This window comes from Lonchura striata, chromosome 14, assembly GCF_050655825.1.
Source record: "Lonchura striata isolate lonStrDom1 chromosome 14, ASM5065582v1, whole genome shotgun sequence".
NCBI classification, from domain to species: Eukaryota; Metazoa; Chordata; class Aves; order Passeriformes; family Estrildidae; genus Lonchura; species Lonchura striata.
The window spans coordinates 14,528,484-14,550,217 of record NC_140716.1 but is presented as its reverse complement, the minus strand read 5'-3'; the positions used below and the strand labels follow the sequence as shown (position 1 = coordinate 14,550,217).

The window sequence follows — 21,734 nt, the reverse complement described above, 5'->3', positions numbered from 1 at the left end:
GGCTCAGCTCAGTGCTGACATGGAGGTGGGGGACATCTGAGCTGCTTTTAATGAGGGGAACTGGGGTCAGAGTTTGTGTCTGTCCCCCTTCCCCAGGGATGGGGGTCTCCATCTCTCCGTGGAGCTGACTCATGCCTCGGGGCACTCATCTCTCTCCATGTTTTTTGTGGGGAGGCACCCCTCTTTTCCCATGGAGCACCCATGTCTCAGCATCCTCCCATGGCTGTGGGTCCCTCCCACTGCTCCTCCACTCCATGGCATCCGTGGTGTCCAGCCAAGGGGTGGCTCCTGCCTGCTCTGAGCCATCACCCCCTGCTCCACATCACTGCCCCCTTCCACCCCCCATCTCGGGTTCAGGGGCTCCCCCTGCTCCTGCTTTTGGGAAACAGTTGTTTGCCACCTTCCCCGAGAAAAAGCTGGGTCACAGCCCCCAACGATGGCTCCTGCACTGATGGGGCCCAAGGGTCACTGCTGTGGCTAGGCTTTGGGGACAGCCCTGGGAGGCTGTTCTGTACAGCAAGGGTGCCAGGTGCTGGTGACATTGTGCCCTGTGCCACGCTGCCAGTGCAGTGACAATGGGGACACCATCAGGGTGGCAGGAACATGGCCTGTTTCCTTTGGGGTGTATGGCATTGCCTGGAGTCAGTGACCTGTGGTGGCTGGAGGGGACATCAAATCAGCCCAGGACACGATGCTTGGGGACAGCCACCTCCGGGGACGGATGAGGACACTGCAGTGCGGTGATGCTCAGCTCTCCCTGTCACAAACCCCTGCTCAGCCCAAAAGGAGCTACAGAAGCTGGGGCAGCCCAGGGAGCCCCGCTACCCCACACCAGCAGGATTCTGGAGGGGACAGCGCCCGGATGAGCCCTGCAGGAATTTATTCGAATGAAAAGAGAGAGGCACCCGTTTCTCCTCTCGCTGGGATGGGGCTGTGACCCCGCACGAGCAGCGCCAGCCCAGGGTCCCCATGCCCGGAGGTGCCCTCGCATCCCTGACACGAGGCGCTGCCAGCGCTGCCGCTGTGTCCCAGCGCTGTCCCCGTGCCCAGGGCCCCTGCGAGCGGCAGCAGCAGCATCTGTGCGGGCAGCTGCCGGCCCTGCCTGCCCCGCCGGCCCTGCCTGCCCTGCCCCGCGCCGCCGCCGTATAAATAGAGGCAGCGAGCGGCAGGGAGCTCCTGGCAGCCACCATGAAGGGCCTCAACCTGCTCTGCTGCTGCGTGGCCTCGCTCCTGCTCCTCGGCACCGCAGGTACGGCCACACGCCGGGCTGGGGGCACCCGGGGGCTGGGGGCACCCGGGGCTGGGGCTGCTGGCAGGGCTGTGGGGGTCCCCGTGGAGCCGGGGGTGCCCTTGGGGCTGTGGGGACTCTGTGGGACTGTGGGTGCCTCTGAGGCTGGGGGTGCCTCGGCTTATGGGGTCCCCACGGCGCTGTGGGTGCCTTTGGGACTTTGGCAGCCCCACGGGGCTGGGGCAGGTCCCCATGGGGCTGGGGGTCCCACAGAGCTGGGTGTCGCTACGGGGCTGCAGGTGCCTGTGGGGCTGTGGGTTCCTACAGGGCTGTGGGAACCCCAAAGGGCTGTGGGATCCCTGTAGGGCTGCAGGTGCCCATGGGGCCACGGATGTCCGTGGGGCAGGAGGTGGCTATGGGGCTGTGGGTACCTAGAGGGGGTGCCTGTGGGGCCACGGGTGCCCGTGGGGCTGTGAGCGCATCTGGGACTCTGGGTGCCGGTAGGCTGCAGGTACCTGTCGGTCTGTGGGTGTCTGTGGGGGTCCTGTGGGGTTGCAGATAGAACCGTGTGTGCCTGTGGGACCGAGAGTGCAGAGCGGCTCTGGGGCGCCCGGCCCTGGAGCAGGACAGGGTGGCAGGGGTTCAGCGGTCTGGGCGCCCCAGCACCTTTCCCAAGGCTGCAGAGCCACCCCAAAATATGCAGAGAAAGGTTCTGGGGGGCTGTGGACAGGAGGGGATGGCGGGAGGTGCAGATTGGGGTCCCTCTTACGCAGTCGCGCTGGGCACAGGGGCCGCGCTGCCGCTGACATGCCTTGCGGCGGTGTCACCTGCGGCTGCCGTGGTGGCTTGATTTTGGGCTGTGAGGGGGGGTGCCAGGGCGCTGGGGATCTCTGAGGACCCCGGATCCCCCTCCCCGGGCTGTGCCTTCCCCGGGCTGTGCCTTCCCCGGGCTGTGCCATCCCCACTTCGCAGCCCGCTGCCCGGCCGGGTGTCCGCGGGGCGGCATCGCTGGTACCCTTGCTTGCCCTTGAGTTAATTTGGGCCGGTTCTCTGGCTGGCCGGGCTCCGGCGGCCGCGCAGCCGGGAGCGGGGCGGCTAAGTATGGAAACAGCCGTGTAAGGGGACACTGCCCCGGCCGCCCCCCCGGCCGCCGCCGCCGCGGCCCCGCGCGGGCTCCGCAGCTGCCGCTGCCAGCGCCCGGCACCCCCGGCCCGCCGAGTTTTGGCCTTTTAAGGACATCTGGGGCCATTCTCGGGAATGAATGGGTTTGGGGGCCGGCGACACACCCCGACAGAGGTGGGGTGACCTCCATGGGGCGGTGGGTGCTGTCTGTGGAGGGGGGTTGGGAAGGTGCTCTGCGGGCATGGCTGGCGGCTGGTGCCGCTCCAAGCGGGGCTGGTGGCCTTGTGGGACAGCAGAAGCTTGTCTCCATGGTGGACGACCACCAGCCCATGTCTTGGTTTGGCTGGCATGGCACAGCACCAGGATCCCCCATCCCAGAGGAGGCTCTGGGGCCAGGAGGCACATGGGGCACATGGGGGTCTGGCAGCCCCAAGAGCAGCTCTGAGGGGACCCTCAAGTGCTCACCTCTTTATTGAGGGTCACATATTTCACCCCACTACTGTAGGTTTCCGAAAAAGCTCTAAGCAGTGGCATGTCTCTGTCCATGCTTCTGCTCCTCAGAGACCAGTGAGGGTTTTGCTTTTCCTTTGGTGCCAAGCTGGACTCTCAGACCTGGCTCCTTTGGGGTGCAGGAAGTGGCTTGGAAGGGGTGTTTTTTCCATTTTTAGGACAGCTTTTCCCATTCAGTCCCTGTTGGTGCCTGTGGGGCTGTGGGGATCCCACCTTCCTGCAGGTGCCCATGGGAAGAGAAGGGGTGAAAGTCTAATGGAGAGCCAGGGGCTTTGTTGGAACATCATGGAAATGCATGGTCCTTTGGCTTTAGTGACACCTGAGGCTGCCAAGACCCTGCCACCATTCCCAGAGGCTGGGGCTGGGAATTGCCCTGTGCCTGTGCTCTTACAGCCCTCGCTGAGGCAGCTCATTGCACACGTGGCTGGGGCTGGCAAAGCTCTCCGGGGCTCCTGAGAGCCTGGCAGGGACCAGCACCCACCGTGGGGCTGGGCAGTGGCTCATGGTGAGAGCACTCGCCCAGTGCTCCATCTGCTCCTGCCCAGGGGAACACACTGCCCAGACACTGCCCAGACACTGCCCAGCAGCTCTGCCCTGGGGATCCCTTGGTTCTGCAGCCATCATGGGTTTGAGTGGAAGGGTTGTGCCATCACCGCCTCTGAGCTGAGAGAGGACTTGGGGAAAGTCCTGGCACAGTGGTATCCTCCTTCAAGGCACTGCAGGGCTGGCACAGACCCCTCCTAGTGACAGCAGAGTGATCTGTGCCAGCCTCAGCTTCTGGGAGTCCTTGTCTGCTCATCCTGGAAGGTGTCACCTCAGGATGAGCTCCACCACCACATTCTTGTGGCATCTTGGGGTGTTCTCCATCACCTTGGAATGTGTCACTTTAGGGTGGGCTCCACTCCCAGGTCAGAACATCTTGGGAGTGGGACTGTGACACTTTGTGTGGGCGCAGGGTCCTGGGCACAGCAGCCATGGGGACACCCCACCCTGACCATCCCAGGCCAGTGGCCCCCACAGCAACCAACATCCCCAGAGGTGGGGACCTCTGTGTCCCAGTGACACCTCACTGGACTTGCTCCACCCTGCAGCACCAGCACAGCCGTGGGCAGCACTGCCATTGGCTGTGTGTGAGACAAGGGGCTTGCGGTGCCTCGGGTGCATTGGGTGCTTGTGCCACCTCCATCCCTGTCACACCCCTGGTGCCTCACCCCAAGGAGACCCCGGTCCCTGTGGGTGCCCCATCTTACTCCAAAGGTGTTGGCTGAACAAAGCAAAGCAGATACCAGGCAGGTTGGCTCAGCTGTGATGGCTCTGCCCTCTCCATCAGCCATCTTTGTCCCGGTGTGTAGGTGACATCCAGCTTGGCAGGAATGCCAGGAGACCTTGCTTGTGCATGGCCCTGGTGGCACAGAGGTACCAGCAGTTCTCTGTGGGCTGGCACCAGGCTGGGAGGGCTGTGCCATGCCCAAGGACAACACTCCTGCCACGTTCCCACTGTGTCCCACTCGCCGAGCTGGTGAAATCCCAGCCTGGCCACTGGGTCAGGGTGACCAGATTTCTTCTGGAATTGCCAGTTCCCCTGAGCTCTGCAGGAATAGCAGCAGCCCCGGGGCTGTGCAGGACTCCAGCTATTTCCAGCTCACAGGGACATTTCCTTTGTAAGTGACTGCTGGAGGGAGCCGTGAGCTCCTGTGCCGGTGGGGGCTGCAGGAGGGGCAGGGGAGGTCTGGACAGGCACCCCGAGCCAGGATGGGGTGTTGGCAGTGCCAGCCAGGCACACAGCTCGACCCTTGGGGTCACACAGCCCTGGGTACTCTGTGGAAAAGGGCTCGGAGGTGTGTGGCCCTGTCCACGTGCTGGTGTCCCCAGTGCTGCCACGCCAGACCCCGGGGCTGGGTCCCCCCACTCAGCATGGCCAGGCAGGGTCTGCCCCCACATTCCCGTGGATTTGAGGATCTTGTGGGACATCAGGCATTAGAATCCAGGCTGGCAAGTCCAAGGGGTGACTGGGTGACAAGGAATGCTTGGGATGACTCGAGGGATGGGGAGCCAGGAAGTCTGGCCTTGAATGGACAGAGGATGTCCCTCAGGGGACGTCCCTGGGGTGGGTTGGTGAAGCCTCCCATGGCTGGAGGCCAGCGGACAGGAACAGTGAAACTTCTCGGACACCTTTTCTCTGGAAGAAGGAGCTCTTCCAGCCCCAGCCATGCCACAGCATGTCCCTTGGGTCCCCCAGCATTCCCCCAGGCTGCAAGTGACACTGCAGGTGGATGTTCCTCGATGTAGAGCGTGACACCTGCCTGTGCCAAAATACCTGATGTTTCCTGGCCATCTGCTCACCGATGGACCCAGATCTCCTCAGCCAGGACACAGCAGGTGCTTCATCTCCCACCTTCCTCATCTTCGTGTCTTCTGCAAGTCGGGGTTCAGGGTTCCTTACAGACCTTAAGAGTGGGGAAGACAGTGAAGGAAACACCTTGCAGAAGGATGGGATTCCCTATTTTCATCACTATTTAGAAAGATCCAAGCCTGGTTTTAAACCCTTTGGTAGATCCTGGTGAGGTTTCTTTACCACATATTAGTAAAAATATCAACTAGTTCTATCCAACCATTTACAGAAATCAAATCACTTCATAACTTTATTTAACTAAACTTAAAATATTCTGTACAAATGAGGTCAAGTTAGTTTGACAAAACTGTTTCCTAGACCTCCCTCTGCATTGAAAACCAGGAATATATTTGCTTTATGCTGGAGTTTTGTGATCATGAACCTTCTGGGATGTGATGATGTGTCTGGGTATCCTGGATTTTGGGATGCACAAAGGTCTGGAGAGCCAACCCCATCCTCAGCCCCACCCTTGTGCTTGAGTTCCCTGGGCTGCTTGAGCCCTCGTGGGACACTTCCCTCTGAAGGTGTTGGCCCAGCTGACCCCAAACTGGAGCTGGAGCTGGAGCTGGAGCTGGGCTCCTCCTGCTCCGGGTCCTGGGCTGGCAGGGCCACGAGCTGGAGGGTGGCCCTGAGCAAGGGCCATGGGAGCCCCACGGAGCCCGGGGGGAAGGGACATCGCCATGAAAAGGGGTCTCACAGGAAAGGCGGGGTCTGCAGCAGGTCCAGCTGGAAAATCCCAGCAACTCCCTGACAGCTTCTTTGTGTCCAGTGAGTTTCCATGAGATTTTAAAGAGCTTTGCCAGAATAAAGGCAGGGTTGGATACACGGGATACAAGGTCCCACCGAGGGACCCTGGGAGGACACGGGGAGCACCGGGACTTGCAGGAGCCAGTGGATGATACCCCCGGGGAAGCAGGGATTGGGATCGGGCAGGGGAAGGGGGCGTGTGAAAAGCCATCCCCGCAGCCCTACCATCGCCGGCCCCACGCTCAGGGCTCCGATTTCTGCTGGAGGGGGAGCGTGTCCCTCCAGGGCCACCTGTGCCCATCTGTCCCTTCTCGCCGTCCTCCTGGAGGAGCCGTTCTGCCGTCGGGTCGTTGCTGTTCCTCCGTCCCCCTGAGGGATGGAGGGGACACCGCGACGTTCAGCCGTGCCCCCCCCGTCCCGCACAGGCTGTTCTGCGTGCCAAGCAGCCACGCTATCCTGCGGCACCCAGAACCGCGCCCTGGAGTCTCCATCCCGCTGCCACCGCCGGAAAAATGTCCCCCGGCAGCTCATAAAAGTCCCAGCATGAGAAAGGCGGGGGCAGGGGCAATGCAAGCCAGGGACTCGCAGGGAGGTCAGGTCCCCGAGGGGAAAAGGGCGAGGTCTCCTCTCCGATGCCACCCATCTGCTTGGCACAATGCAAGGTGTGAACACGGGGAGCCCCGCTGTCACTTTACACCGTGGCTGTCCCCTCCCGGGGCCCACGGGGGCCCCCAGGTCGGACGTCAGCCTTGGCTGGCAGCGGGGCGAGGGGCTGGGGCCAGCGGCCGCGGGGGCTCTGCCGGGGCCGCTCTCCCGCTGCCCCGTACAGTTGCCGTGCCGTATTTTTAGCCTCCGGAGGGTGTTAAGCCCGTAACCTTCGGCCCATTTTGCACTCATCGGCCCGCCATGTGCAGGTCAGCACAATTCAACCATGGATCGGGCGACCATGTAGGGGAAACAGGGAGAAGGAGGTGGAGAGGGGACAGGGACTTTTTGTCAGACCTTGAAGGTCACAGGAAATACAGCCCGTGACCAGCACTCCAGCAGGGACATCCCCATCCCAGCGCCTGGGGGATAGCTCCCTTTTTCCCCGAGGGATGACTCGTGGTGGGCATTGGCGTTGCTGTTGTGCCTGCCCATGGTGGGTGATGACCCCTCTGCATCAGAGGGGCCACACAGACCCCAGACAAAGCCCTGAGGGCTCTCATGGTCTCCTCTGCCTCGTCCTGACCACCTCCTCTGCTTTCACCATCACTCCTCTCCCAGCTCTCCAGCTATTTTGGGGCCAAACTGAGAATATTCCTGTTCCCATCAGCTGAGGGGATCCTCTAATGAATCAAGCTGGTCCCCGGGCCACCAGGGTCAGGCAGGGCCATGTTGGCCCCAGCCACTTAGGGCTTTGCAGGTCAAATACAGATATTTCCATTCAAGGGGCTCCTGCAGGGTCCCAGGGGTCTTGCAGGAAGGTGTCCTGAGGGACCAGGGTGGAAGGGAGGGGCGTGGGAGTTGCCCCCAGCTATCTCCCTCCTTCTGGGAGCTGAACCTGCGAGCTGTGTGCCAGCAGAGCACAGGGAGGTCAGCGAGGGCAGAGCGAGGGTGACCTGTGCATCCGGTTTGGGCAGGGTGAGCTCTGCTGTGCCAGGGGACCAAGAGTCACTGGCAACGAGGGCAGGCTGGGGGCAGCCTGTCCTTCCCAGTGCCCGCTGCTGGCGTGGCACGGGCCTCCCAGTGCGACTTGATCCCAGCTCACAGCCCCACCAGCCCCAGGGAGATAAAACCACCCCTGGCATCCCCGGGGCAAACTGGGCTGAGAGGTCTGGGCTGGCCCCGCACTGACCCCAGCCCAGCTCCTCCTGTGCTCGGTCACCACAGGCCCTGTGGCCAAGCCCAGTGAGCTCCAGTTTGCCAAGGTCCTGCTGGACACAGTCCTGTGGCTCCTGCACGGACACGGAGCAGGAGCCAGAGCAAAGGGCTGGTTGTGCCCTCTCTCCTCCTGCAGCCTGGTGGAGGTGGCCTTTTTTCCTGCTTGGCTTCTGCTTGCCAGCTGGAGTACAAAGGAATTATTTTCCTCTGAAACGCTCCCCTGGCATGAGACGTTTGGGGGGATTATTTAGACTAGCAGCAACTGTTTGTAACGGAGACAGTATAGCCGTGATCTTTTATTTTTGGCATCCGCTGACTGATGTTAAATTGCAGTTGGAGCCTATGGAAAATACGGATGGATTCTCCTGGGCCACAGAACACACTCATTGTGTCCCCAGCAGCAGCACGGCGTGGCACATGCTTTCCTAGTGAAGGGACACTCACAATAAATAGCTCCCGAGCCCCATGGCCAGGGTTAGGCCCTGCCTGGCCATGCTGGGCAGCCCCTCATGCCAGGAAGCCCCTTCCTCCTCCTCTCCCTCATTTCACTGCCCACCTTGGCTGGTGTGATGCTCTCTTGAGTCAGGGCTGGGGAAGGACTCTTTTAACCTGCCAAGTGCCTACAGCCCCTCAAAATTTGCCATTTTTACTCCTTTCCCCATCTTTAGGGCAGCTTTGCCGCCTTCCTGCAGTGCTTTGGGGTGGGCAGCAGCCGGGGCTGGTGGAGCCATTGAGCCCCCGCCAGCTCCGCTTCACCCCCCACAAACACATCTTGCAACAGGGACAGAAAATGGAGCTGGAGTTGGAGCAGGCTTAGGGAAGAGTTTAAACCTCTTGGTACCAGGCACAGCTCGTCCCTCAGGGCCCTGGCGGGTGCCCGGTGGCCGTGGGCCAGCACGGGTGGGACTGACTGCGCTGTTCTCATCGTTTAGAGCCGCGCGCCCCCAGCACGGGCCACGGGGACGGTGCTGCCGAGAGCCCCCCGCCAGGCACCGAGCCCCTGGAGGAGAAGGCGGCCGATGGCAGCCCTGAGGAGGAGCAAGACGCTGGCACTGCCAATGCCTCCTTGCCCGGCGTCGCCGAGGAGGGACGTGGAGAGGGGGAGAAAGAGCCGGCGGGTGGCCTGAGGAGGGGCCTGGGGCCAGGGGACAGCCAGACAGAGAAGAGCAGCAAGGACCAGGGCCAGGAAGAACAGAGCTCAGGGGAGGATTTCATGGCAGCTCATCATGGAGGGAACCACGGGCCTGGCACACAAGATGACATCCATGCCCAGGAGGATGAGGAGCCCGGCACAGAGAAAGGAGGCTCTGAGGAGGAAGGGCAGCCAGGGGAAGAGCAAACAGAGGAGCCAAGAGCAGCATCCGCTCCTGAGGGAGAGGAGGAAAGGGACGAGCAGAGCTTAGAGGAAGATGACGAGCAAGGAGAGTCTGAGGAAGGTGAACATGGCGAGTCTGAGGTAGATGGAAGCAAGGAAGAGTCTGAAGAGGGAGAGTCTAAGGAGGAGAAAGAGTCTGACAAAGATGGTGACAGGCCAGCTGAAGAGGAAGCAGCCAGCACTTCCAACAAAAAGAGCCACAGCAAACCAGCAGCTGCTGGCACAGGAGAAGCCAGGGATGGCCCTGCCAGTTGCCATCACCCACCCTGTGGGGATGCTGCAGAAGACCCACCAGCAGCAGTGGAAGATCCACCACCAGCAGAAGACCTGCCAACAGCAGAGGAAAACCCACCAATGGTGGAAGATCCACCGGCAAAAGAAGACCCACCAGTAACAGAAGACCCACCAACAGCAGAGGAAGATCCTCCAGCAGCAGAAGACCCCCCTGCAGTGGTGGAAAATCCCCCAGCAGCAGCAGACCCCCCTGCAGACAAGACCCCAGTGGCAGGAACAGAGGTCCCCAGCACTACCCCAGCTGCCACCGAGACCCGGCACAGCCAGATAGGTTGGAGTCTTTTCTTGTGGGTGTGCTGTAGCAGCAAGAGTGACCTCCCATCAACCCGGCGGAGCTGAGCTTGGCACATTAAGCCTGACCTAGTGCATGGCCCTCTCTTAACGCTTCTGCTTCCCTGCCCGCCCCTAACAGCGCTCGGCCGTGGGCAGCGAGGCCGCAGCAGGATGCCCATCACGCGGGCACTCATCGCAGCGGTGCCAAAACTGACTGATGCTCCCCTCTCTCCACTCTAAGTCCATGATTTCTCCTCAGGCATGTGGACGTGGATAAAATGTTTAACCTCCAGGCCCCTTTCAGCACACGCAGATCTCTTAAAGACTCTTTATCAACCACCCACAGAGTCCTCCGGGCCCTCAGCTTGTGCAGGGGCAGGATGCTCCCAGGATTGTGGGACTCCTCTCCACCAGTTCTTGGCTCGTAGGGAAGGTGTGAAGAACTAATCCAGCCCAATGAGCTGCTGAGGCACCAGCCCTGCTCAATCAGTGAAAGGCTAACTAGGAGAAAGGGACACCCCCCACCACGATTTCCTAGAAATATTTGTAGACTTTGGCCCACAGGTTGGGCAGTGACCTTTGGACCCAGATTAGTATTTTTGTTGTTTTCATCTGTAACGTCCCAGCTCAAAAAGGCTCCCATTTTACCCAGAAGGCAAACCCAGTTTGGTCTCTGCATCTTCACTTGGCAAGTCAAAAGATCTTCCTCAGCCCAACACTCAGCAGATGCTCAACACAGTCTCAGGGCTTAGTGGCGCCCTGCTTGTTCCCTGTGTCCCCAGACCTGTCCCCAAACCCTTGCTAAAGTCCAACCCAGCTCCCCATATCAAAAAGCTCTTGGAAGCTCCTGGTGTGCCAGCACCTCCATGGCAAGGACGCCTCTGTCTCCCTGTTTTGGGGACAGCGGGGTGCCTTCCCCAGTGGAAGCAGCTGCCTCATGCTCCCCACGCCTGGTAGGGAGCCATGAGGGCCAGGGCGCCGTGCAGGGGGCTCCAGGGGAACATGGACACAGGGTGGGGAACGGGAGGGAACAGCCCCAGCGGCAAAGGCGGCGCAGCCAGGACGGGCCAGGCTGGCCTGTCCCCCAGGAGCCGGAGGCAGCCCAGCCTCGGAGCCCACGTCCCCAGCTCTGGTGCAGCTCTCCGGGGCGGTGGGCACAGCCCGCACCCGGCCGGGCCCGCGGAGCTGCAGCTGCCGGGGAAGCACCAGGGCCCTGCTGGGCAGCAGCTGCCACGTGTGCTCGTGCTACATCCCAACCCCGGGAGCCCCTTCCAGGCACATCCTTTGCATTCCCCACGAGCAGCCAGCCCCTCCTCGGAGCCAAGCAGTTGCCTATGACGCTGTCCCCAGCAGCCACAGCCCTGGCAGCCTCCAGGAGCCTGTGCTAAAGGGAAAGCACGTGGCATGCCAAGGGTGACAGCGGCTGCTGTGGGCATGGCGTGCCCGCAGGCTCGGGGTGTGTGTGCTCCCCATGCCCTCTCCCTGGCAGTCGCTTGTGTGAGCTCCTGTCTGGGTTCCCCCCTCCAGCAGTAACAGGTTTTCTCCTTGTTTTCTCCTCCAGAAGAGGTTGAAGATGCCAGCGAGCCGACCAAGCGTGACCGGTCCCACTTGGAGAACACCCTCAAGCTAAATGAGGAAAAACCTGCCGATGATGTCTCAGGTGAGGAGGCCATGCATGCCGTGCACTAAGACCATGGACAGGATTTTCCTTCTCTTGTGTTTTGATATTAACATTGCTTCTTGCTGGTCTAGTAATGCCAGATCTTCAATAACAGCCCTTTGGCTGCTCTTGGGTTAACATATTTTAGGTATTTTAAGGACATCCCCGAGGCCATACAAGAATTAGGAGAGTATAGAGGCTGGAAGATGCAGACAGTGAGTCAGGCACACCCCTGCTCAAAGAAACCTGGAGCAACTTGTAACAAAGGGTTGGGATTTTTATTCCAATTATATATTGGCTTTTGCTACTCTGAGGTTTGCTTCTGCTGGCCCCGCTGGCAGTTTGGGCTGGAAAGGCAGTGATAAGAGATACTGTGGAAAAAGCTCCTCCTTTTTTTCTAGCAAGCAGCACAGGGGCCTTGCCAGGGGGCCCTGGCACCATAGTGGAGGGCTTTTTGGGATCGTGGGTGTTGAGTGCTGAACAGCACTTAGTGAGGATGCTCCTCCCATCAGCTGCTAGGAGCAGATGGGGACAGTGCCCAGTGGAAAACATTAGCAGGGGAGAGGCATCAAAATCCTAGAACAGCTTAGGTTGGGAGAGATGGTGAAGACCATCTCATCCCACCCCCCTGCCATGAGCAGGACACTTTCCATAGTACAGGTTGCTCCATGCCCTGACCAATATGGCCTTGGACACCTCCAGGGATTCAGGGGCAGGCACAACTCCTCTAGGCAAAATGTGTGACTGCGATCAGTTTGGCCAAGATTTCAGCTGTAAGCCAAGTCCCTTGATCCATGGCTGGGCCACCCTCAGCCTGCAGGGAATGGCTCCAGGAGGGTGCCCCCCAGCCTGGTGGGGTTTGCCTCTCACCTACCCACATGCTTTGCCCCCCAGGAGTATTGCAGCGGCTGAGGAAGATCTACCACTCCTCCATCAAGCCCCTGGAACACTCCTACAGATACAACGAGCTGAGGCAGCACGAGATCACAGGTAATGCCTCGGGCACTGGGGTCTCCAGCACCACCAGGCCCTTGGGATGCAGATAACAGCACAGAGAGCAGATCATGGATAGTGTGTCTTCCTCTGCAGCTTCCCAGTCCACGCTGGGCTTAGAGGCCATGCCCTAGTGAACCCAGCAGCAGGAATTCCTGCCTCTGCCTCAGCCCATCTGCTGTCAGGGCCATCTGTGTGGGCTGAGCACTGAGCCCTGCCTGCCTCGGGTCTCCCACCTGCTCAGCATCAATGCCCTGTACCCCTGCCAAGCAGAGATCACGGCCCAATGAAACAGGCTTGGCAAGGGAGCTCAGGACCTCTCAAGGCTGGGGATGAGCTTCCTGGGGGTGGCTGGAGCTGGCATCCTTCCTGCCGGGTACAGGACACAGCCATGTGGGCAGGGTGTTCCTCAAGCTCCACAGCCTTCACTCATCCTGAGAGTTGGAGTTCCCAGCCCTTGGCAATCTCAGACACATTGGATGGGGTGAGCAGGTCCCCACGGCCCCTGGCATATGTGGGCTGAGCCAGGTCACACATGTGTCACTCCAGAAGAGGAAAGTGCAGCCCTGTCCCAAGATGTTCACAAGATACAGGAAGTTCTTGTGAACCAAGAAACACAAGCAGCCTCATTTTTCAAGCACATATGGCTCAAACCCAAGTCTGACTTCCTTGTTCACGGCAGTAATTCTCCTCTGAGTATCTATTCAAGCACAGGAGCCAGGGCCAGATGTCTCCAGGGGCTGCTGGAGTTCCTGCTGCCAGTGTCCCTTTGTGCCCATGTCACCCTCCTGCCCAAGTCCTGAAGTTGTCCTCCTTGTCCTGCAGCTCTGCCTTGCCTCCCCAGGTGTCCAGGCCCACACTCCTGGAGCCATGCCCTCCCTCCTGTTGAGGCAGGACTGGGATACACCCTCCTCACAGATCTTTCTTTTACAGCTGGCCTTGCTCCACCAGCACACAGGCCCCACACTCAGCTGGGGCACATCCCTGCAGAGCAGAACTCCTGCTTTCCAGGCATCCCTCCTGCAACTCCTAAGTCAGGGCCAGACATTCTCTAAGCAGGCTTGGACATCTCCCTACCCAGCCAGGCCATCTCCAGTGTAGAGCCAGTGGGGAGCACAGGGAAGTTGCCCTGTGGGAGGGTAATTGAGGTTCACAACATGTCCTGATTGTCACCCCATGGCAGCTGGCCTGTCCCCTGGCAACACCTCAACTTCTTCTCCAAGCTGCTCTGGTCTGTGATGTTTTCTGTCAACTCAATCTGGACACAGTTTAGGAGGATGTTTGGGGTTACAGGGGCAGCTGGTGGGCTCTAACCCCCAAACTTTGCTCACAGCCAGAGGATGCAGCCCCCAGCTGCAGTTTCCAGCCCTCAGGACATCCTGCGCCCAAGCATCCACCTCCTTTAATCCATCCCATGCCAAATCATCCACCTCCCTGCCTCTCTGCTCCCTTTTTGGAAGGAAACAAGTGTTTAAGTGTTCCCCAGGCTCCTGCTGGTGTTCTCAGCTCCTGAGGAAACAACCTTTAACCCAGCTCCTGAGTAGGACTCACCTTGGACAGCAGGCCCTGGTGTTCCTCCTGGCCTCAGCTTAACTCCATGGTCTGTTCCACTTCATGGTGAGCCAACAGCCACCACTCAGGCTGACAGTCCCCAGGTCAGGTCCCAGCACACCCCACTGTGTCCTACAGGGCACCCTCATGGTGCTGTGACCCTGGAGCTGGTGACCCACAGTCCCCTCCTGGCCCCCAGGAAAGGGCACAGGGATGCTGCACTGCCTCCAGTCCTTGTCTCAACTGTGAGACATTCTGGCCATGCTCCCCTCCAAAAAATTTGTACGGACACCAAACTTCTTGAATGATCTCTGACAGCCCAGCCATGCCCTGGCACGCACAACCCTATCTGGAAACCTACAGCTCAGCAGTTTGCCTTTCATACCCACAGATCCAGCTTTCCCCAGTCCCTCATTAACAGTGTAATCAGAGAAACCTGCACATTAGTTACAGGGCTGGCCCAGGGAACTCTCTTGACCTTGGAGGGCAGGTGAGGACACAGGGGAGCTCAGGGAGCCTTCTCAACACTTCCCCTGCACAGTGCCTGTGTCCTGAGCGGGTTCACTCCATCAGTGTTGTCCCTGCAGGCTGAGAGGGGCTCCCAGCTCCCCCCTGTGCCCCCTCTCCGTGGTGGAGGGAGGCTGGAGGGCACAGAGTGGCCAGCTCGACTGGCTGGGAGGAGCAGGACAGCTGGGGGAGCTTTGGGGCAGGCCTGTCATGGAATATGTGTGACCTTTGGAGGTGTAAACCAATATAGAGGGGTGCTGTGGCAACACCGAGGCCCCTCCATTACGTGGCAGCCTTCCATTTTGTCTCCCTTCCCACCAGCTCCATTCACTGCAGCGTAATCCAAAGAGTTCCTCTGCTCCCCACAACATGTGAAAACTCTCATGGAGTCCTGTGGGAGCTGTGGCTGTCACCATCAATTCTGACTTGTCAGGGTGCATCTCAGAAAGCTCCCACACACCCTCTGCTTAAGCCTGGCAGATGCCATTTCCTTCTCCCTGCCTGCCACCCTCCCGCCTCTCTGCTCTGCCATCCCACGTGGATGCAGACATGCTCTGGCTGGGTCCAACTCTGTGCTTGGAGGGACTATCCCTAGCTGAGGGTGAGGGATTCTCCCAGTCCAGCCATGGAAAGCTTGCTGTGAGGTCACACCAGGTTGTGGTGCATGCTGGTGACCCTAATTACTGATGTATGCTAATTAGCAAGAGTCCCTGTGTAGGGAATGACCTCCCAGACGCCATCACCAGCCACAGGGGCTGGGTCCAGGTGACCCTGTATCACTGGGGTTGTCAGGACACTTGCTGGGTTGGTGGCTGTCTAACGCTGGCTTGTTGGGCTCCGTGTGCTCGGTGGGTGATGCCAGGGAAGGTTGTTACCCCACAGAGCAGGGATTGGGATGCAGAGCACCCCGAGCCACATCCCTGCCCTGCAGGGCAGACAGGGGTTCAGTGCTTGTCCTGGGAGCTGCAGGCCGCTCCCAGGCTGTAACTCCTCGTCTCCTGCTGGGAATGTGGCCAGCGGTTCCCTCCTTGTCCTGGACCACACCCGGCCTGTCGCATCCCTCCTCGGACTCACGGTTCCTTTTCTCTCTCCCCGTGTCCCTCGCTAACAGCTTACCCCGGACGCACCCTGGGCTCCTCGGCCACAGGTTGGTATCGCCGCCCGCTCCCTGCATGCTGCCGGCGCTGCCTGAGCTCCGCGCTGCCCTCCGCCTTCCCCGGCTCCCGGCCCCTCGCAGCCGCGCTGCCCGGGCACCGAGCGGGGCCGGTACCGCCGCCCCCGGGACAGCGTCCCCGGCCCTGCCAGAGCCCGCACTGGTCCCGACAGCGTCCTTCCTCCAATCCTCACCTCGCCAGGCTCTCACTGACACCTTTCTCTCTTGGTTGGAGACTCAGAGGCAGCATATTCCTCCGGCCAGGGTTCAAAGGCGTTTCTGGTACTCCTGTGAGAGGGAGATGGGGGGGCTCAGTCTGGAGAAAGGGAGGCTCAGGGGGGACCCACTCACTCTCAATTCCCTGACAGGAGAGTGGAGCCAGGTAGGGGCCGGGCTCGGCTCCCAGGGAATAATGGACAGGACAAGAAGAAAGGGCCTCAAATTTCACCTGAAGAAGCTTGGATTGGATATAGGGAAAATTTCTTCAGAGGAAGGCCATCAGGCCCTGGCACAGCTGCCCAGGGCAGTGGTGGGGTCCCTAATCCCGGGGGATTTAAAAACCCTGTGCATATAGCACTTGGGGATGTTAGTGGTGGCCATGGCAGTGCTGCAAGAGCATTTAAAATTGGTCATCTTAGAAGGCTTTTCCAACCTAAACAATTTCATGACTGTATGTGTTGGACCTTTAGGTTGATCTCTCACCCAGAGCATGAACTGGAGGAGCCCAGATGATAGCTCATCTTATAGAGGGGATCTCTTCCCACCCTTTACTCTCCTATGTGCAGAAACTTTCCTGAATGTCCACCCCTGATCCCACAGCAGCTGTCCCAGTAACACGGGCTGGCCCCCGCCCAGCAGCCTCAGCCCCCTCAGAAGCTCGAGCTGGCTCCTCTCCCTGCCTATCCTGCTCAGGGTGTGCTGCCAGGTCCCGCAGGAGGATCAGGAGATGGGAGACAGTCCAAGAAATGCCAGCCAACACCCAGCCCTTCCCCTGGGCCTGGTGCTCAGCCACGGGGAACAATGTTCCTGCAGGGAAATCCCATCTTCTATCCCTCCTGTCCTGCCCCACGGCCACGCTGCCAGACCCTGGCAAACCAGGCTCCTTTGGGCACAGGCACAGCAGAGCCCTGCCGGTGCCTGGTGAGCTCGTGGCTCCCTGCCGTGCCAGCGTGCCAGCAGTGCAGAGGGCTGTGGGTATTTATAGCATATTCCGATAGCTGTCTTATCTCATCTCGGGTTCAGGCGCTCGCACACGTGCTGCCGGGGTGGGCACAGGCACGGGGGGACACACGGGGGAGGCACAGGCCATCTGCAGCCACGTGGGCTGGTCCCTCCGTCTGTGGGCACACATCTTGTGAGGATACTCGAGGATTTGGAAGCTTTGGGAGCAAGGGGTGCCCTCCAAGGGTTGCTGGATCCGTGCCATGGGCACATGGACGGTAGTGTTTGTGGCACAGCAGTGGGACAGAAGTATGAGTGATGCTGGGAGACTCCCCAGGTGTTCCAGCCTTCCTGGGTGGCTTGAGGACAAAGACGACCTTGGTGCCTGTGGCTCAGCTGAACCAGGAGAGGAAGGAGGTTTTGCTAGGTCCTCTGCTTTGCTCAGCATCCTCAGGACAGACTTGCACTTGAGGGAGAAGCCACAACAGGCACATCTGCTGGGCTTGAGGACGAGGAGAGACAAGGCCCTGCCCAGGATTAATCATAGTATTATGGAATTATTTGGGTTTGAAAGCACCTTAAAACCCAACCAGTTTCACCCTTTGCCATGGGTAAGGACACCTTCCACTATCCCAGGTTGCTCCAAGCCCCATCCAAGCCTTGGACACTTCAAGGGATCCAGGGGCAGCCACAGCTTCTCTGGACAACCTGTGCCAGGGTCTCCCCACCCTCAAAATTTCTTCCTATATCCCATCTAACCCTGCCCTTTCTCAGTGTGAGGCCATTTCCCTGTGCCTTGTCACTCCAGACCCTCATCCAAAGTCTCTCTGCAGCTCTCTTGGATGTCCTTTAGTCACTGGAAGGAGCTCTAAGTTCTCCCCAGGGCTGTCTCTTCCCCACCCCACAGCAGCACTGCTTCCAGCCAAGGGCAGTCTGGCACTGCCACATGGCAAAACCTCACAGAAAGCCACTGCTCTAGGAAAGAAAACTACTCGGACATCCGAACTGCTCTTATGCCTAGAGCTGAGCAGCCCAAGCAGACGCAGGCTCTGCGGAGGGATGTGCTTGAGACTCGTCTGAGCTTGAGCTGAGAGCGAGCAGCCACAGGGTGGCTGGAGAGAGCCGCTGTGATGGAGCTGCCGCCATCCCCGCCCGGCCGCCAGCGAGCCCCGGCTCTTTTCCGCCGTCCGGCCCATCGGGCTGACCCGAATTGCTGCGGACAGACACGGCACGGGGGCACAGCAGGGACAGATGCCACGCCAGCACCATCCCGGGTGGGAGATGCTCCCTCTCCCCCAGCCTCTGGGAGAGCAGCAGGGAATCCATAGCCGGCCTCACATCCTTGCAGCTCCTGCACTTCTTGCAGAGCTGCAAGAGCCCGGCACTGCCCACACAGCCCAGGGCAGGCAGAGAGGTGCTGCAGGGGCTGTGGGTGACCAGGAAGGGGGGCTGCCCACGTCGCTGCCCACCTCGGCTCCGCGGAGCAGAGAGGGGGATGTGCAGCAGGACCGGAGCTCACAGATGCCCACATTCACACAGTCACACCTGGCCAGGGATGTGTTATGAAAGAGCACACAGGGACACACCCCAAACCTCTGGCACAACATCACAGGGATAATAGTAATAATAACAACCATCCATAACCTAATTAAAGCTGGCAAGAGAGCAGAGCAGCGGCGGCAGAGGAATGATTAATAATGAGAGTCCAAGGTTTCAACACTTGTTTTGGTCCCATGTGAGAAGACAAGGCTGGATTCCTGCAGCTGCCAGGCAGGGAGTAGGGTGCAGGAAGAGCTGTGCATCCTCTGCTTCAGAGGTGCTGTCCTGCTTTGTGAAGGAGGGATGAGCTGTAAGGATGTAGCAGTGGCTCAGCCCATTCCCTTCTCCAGAGATAACACGATGAGCCTGCGATGGGCACATACAGCAGGAGGAGGTTGGAATGTTCTCCCCAGCACCTGCTCCCATGGCCAGATGAGTTCAGTGTGAAGCTGCCATGCAGTGCCCTCCAGCACCCTCGGGGCAGGAGCTCAGCACCATGGGGGCTTTGTGGTTTCCCCCACCTTGGAGATGGATCCCTGGGCTGCTGGAATGCTGCTGGCACCTGCACGGGTGGCAGTCATGGAGCACCAGGGGCTCTCAGATACCTCATGGAAAATAGTTCTGCCTTAGGCATGGGGATGAAGAGAAGGTGCTGAGGGCAGCACAGCTTGCCCAGGGCATCTCCTTGCCTTGGGCCATGGAGGAAGGCTCTGCTCCAGCTGAGATAGCAGCTCCCAGCTCCTCTGGTGTCATCCATCCCCTGGCTGAACTGCTAGCAACAACGGGATGCACCCCCCCCCGAGCATCGGATGGGGTTGGTTTTCATCAATGGGAACTCACCCAGTTTTACTTCCATTCTTGTCCTCTTTATTCTTGTCCTGTTTCAGACTCACAGGCTCCCGTGTGTCCCGGGCACAGATTGAGGGCTGGCATAGGCCCTGGGCTCCACTGGCTCCACCGGCTGCCTACCTGGGGTCCTGGGGGCTGGGGAAGCGAGCAGTGTGGACACAAGCTGATTGCATGAGTCCTGTTTGAGCAGGGATTGCTCCTGGGGGCGCTGGCTGCGTGTGTCCAGGGACCTTTGTGCTCCTGGACTGATGGCATGGCACGGAGACAGGTCACCATCCTTATGGAGAAAACTGCGTGACTTGAAGGATGCAGGATGGGGACTATAGCTCACTCTCCTCTTGCCTTTCCCCAAGCCCAAAGCGGGGCTGTTTGACCTCCCCACATCCAGCTGGAGGCTCACACCCAGCTCACAGCTCGGCCGGAGGGTCGGGAGGCACGGCCCGGGGGTAGGTCCTTGCAGGGGCACGGTGGAAAGGCTTGCAGGCAGCTGGCTCGAGGCTCGCACCGCGCTTACCAAGCCCCGCGCCGCAGCGCTGCTCCCGAACCCAGCGCAGCTCCCTCTGCACCAGGCGTCGGCCCGGCTGCCGCATGGCCTCCTCCTCCTTGGCACGTCCCGTGCTTTGCGGCGGCTGCCTTCAAACAGCACCCCCACCCCGCCGCCAGCCCCAGACTCACCCGGCTAAACCACAAACAAACCGAGACGAGGCTCAAAAGACCTTCCAGTCCTCCGTAGTCTAAGAAGGGCTTGACCTCGGAGAAGGTCAGGCAGCGAGGTGGGCTCTGCCGCAGAGCACGGGGCCGCTCCCGCAGCCGGCGGGCGCTGCCTTGGCTGGCGAATGGCTGGTGGCCCCGAAGGGCGGCTGCTTGCCCGGCAGCAGCTCGGACGGGATGCTCGTTACAGCCGGGAGTTAATCGCACGGCGGCGACGGCTATTGTTCCTTCACTTCCTCTTGTTATTTCCCCTCTCCGCAGATGGGGAGATCACTTCCAAGCCTATGGTGCTATTCCTGGGACCGTGGAGCGTCGGCAAATCCTCCATGATAAACTACCTCCTGGGGCTGGACAACACACCCTACCAGCTCTACACAGGTACCTCGCTCGCTGCTTTGCCCAAGGGGGTGCCGACACCTGCATCGCCACATCCGTGCAGTCAGCAATTCCCGGCCGCGTGTCTTCAATCCCTCCTTACAGCTGGGAGGTTGAAGACACACGGCCGGGAGGGATCTGCTCCGTGCCACCTGGCTGCGGTGCCATGTGAAGGGAGAGGTTCCCCATCACAGCCTGTCCACCCTCCCAAGAGTGGAGGAGAGCACCTCTCCCACTTCATCGTCATCCTGCAGCACAGGGCTCGCAGCTCCCAACCCCGTGAGCAGCAGTCATGTCAAAAAGGCAGCTCACCTTTCTCTTCTCCCCATCCCTCCTTACGTGCAGCCAGCTAATTCACCCTTCCAGGAGAAAAGCCATTCCCCTTCCTTCCTCCCTGCTCCCACGGATGTCATCTCACAGCTAAGGGCAAATGTCCATGGCCAGATCAGTGCTGTGGTAATGAGGGCTCCCAAGAGACGGGTTCTCCATGACACCTTGTGCAGTCAGGTCACTTCCAGAGAAACCAGTCCCCATAGAAAACAACACCACTGACATCTTCCCAAGAAGTCAGGGCAGGAATTTCATGCTGTTTGCCTTGCCCCTGCATCTCTTGAGAAGCACACAATGCTCCCAGTCTCAGGCCAGCCCTGTTGTGTCCATAGCCTGGCATGGATTTCATGCCTCTCCTGCTCCTCTCATTGCTGCACAGGGGCAGAACCCACCACCTCTGAGTTCACTGTCATCATGCATGGCCCCAAGCTGAAGACCATCGAGGGCATCGTGATGGCTGCTGACAGCGCCCGCTCCTTCTCACCCCTGGAGAAGTTTGGGCAGAACTTCTTGGAGAAGTTGATAGGCATTGAGGTCCCACACAAACTGCTGGAGCGAGTCACCTTTGTGGACACACCAGGCATCATTGAAAACCGCAAGCAGCAAGAAAGAGGTAGGGGTTCACTGGGTTCATCTAAGGGACCCCAGAAAGGGTGCTATGATGATCTGAGGTGACAAAGGTGGCTGAAGCACAATGGAGTCTTGACACAACACAGGCTGCCCAGGACAGTGGTGGAGTCACCATCCCCTGGGGGGATTTAAAAGATGTGTGGATGTGGCACTTGGGGACATGGTTTACTGGTGGCCATGGCAGTGCTGGGGGAATGGTTGGTCTCAATGATCTTAGAGGACTTTCCCAACCATAATGGTTCTCTGATCCTGTGATTCAGTATCTGCTCACAGGAACATTAGGAACATGTGGTCAGCATCAGGGAGGAGGAAGGTCTGGAGATAAGGGTGAGCAAGACAAGCAGTCCCAGGCCCAGACACCCATAGATGGCTTTTCGTGAAGAGAAGCTCCAAAGTAGTTTTAGTGTGAGAAGGAGGTTCTAGGCTACAGGGGAAGTCCACTGTGCCTCACAACCCATGCAACCCAAATGG

At 59.7% G+C, this 21,734-nt stretch overlaps 1 protein-coding gene across 5 annotated transcripts in view; it reads left to right on the top strand.

Moving 5' to 3' along the window:
* The first annotated feature begins 1,176 nt into the window (after nucleotides 1-1,176).
* The window catches only part of SRL (sarcalumenin), a 24,289-nt gene continuing 3,731 nt past the window's right edge, over nucleotides 1,177-21,734 (top strand). The window contains exons 1-7 of one of the 5 annotated variants that reach the window (XM_021540797.3): nucleotides 1,177-1,249; nucleotides 8,795-9,802; nucleotides 11,369-11,464; nucleotides 12,359-12,454; nucleotides 15,627-15,662; nucleotides 20,190-20,306; nucleotides 21,013-21,246. In XM_021540797.3, coding sequence (XP_021396472.2) covers nucleotides 1,189-1,249; nucleotides 8,795-9,802; nucleotides 11,369-11,464; nucleotides 12,359-12,454; nucleotides 15,627-15,662; nucleotides 20,190-20,306; nucleotides 21,013-21,246 — 1,648 coding nt within the window. In that variant the 5' untranslated portion in view covers nucleotides 1,177-1,188. Of the gene's footprint in view, nucleotides 1,250-8,794; nucleotides 9,803-11,365; nucleotides 11,465-12,358; nucleotides 12,455-15,626; nucleotides 15,663-20,189; nucleotides 20,307-21,012; nucleotides 21,247-21,734 lie in introns of all 5 variants that reach the window. The other 4 variants (XM_021540796.3, XM_021540798.4, XM_085592471.1 and 1 more) reach the window with 4 other exon arrangements.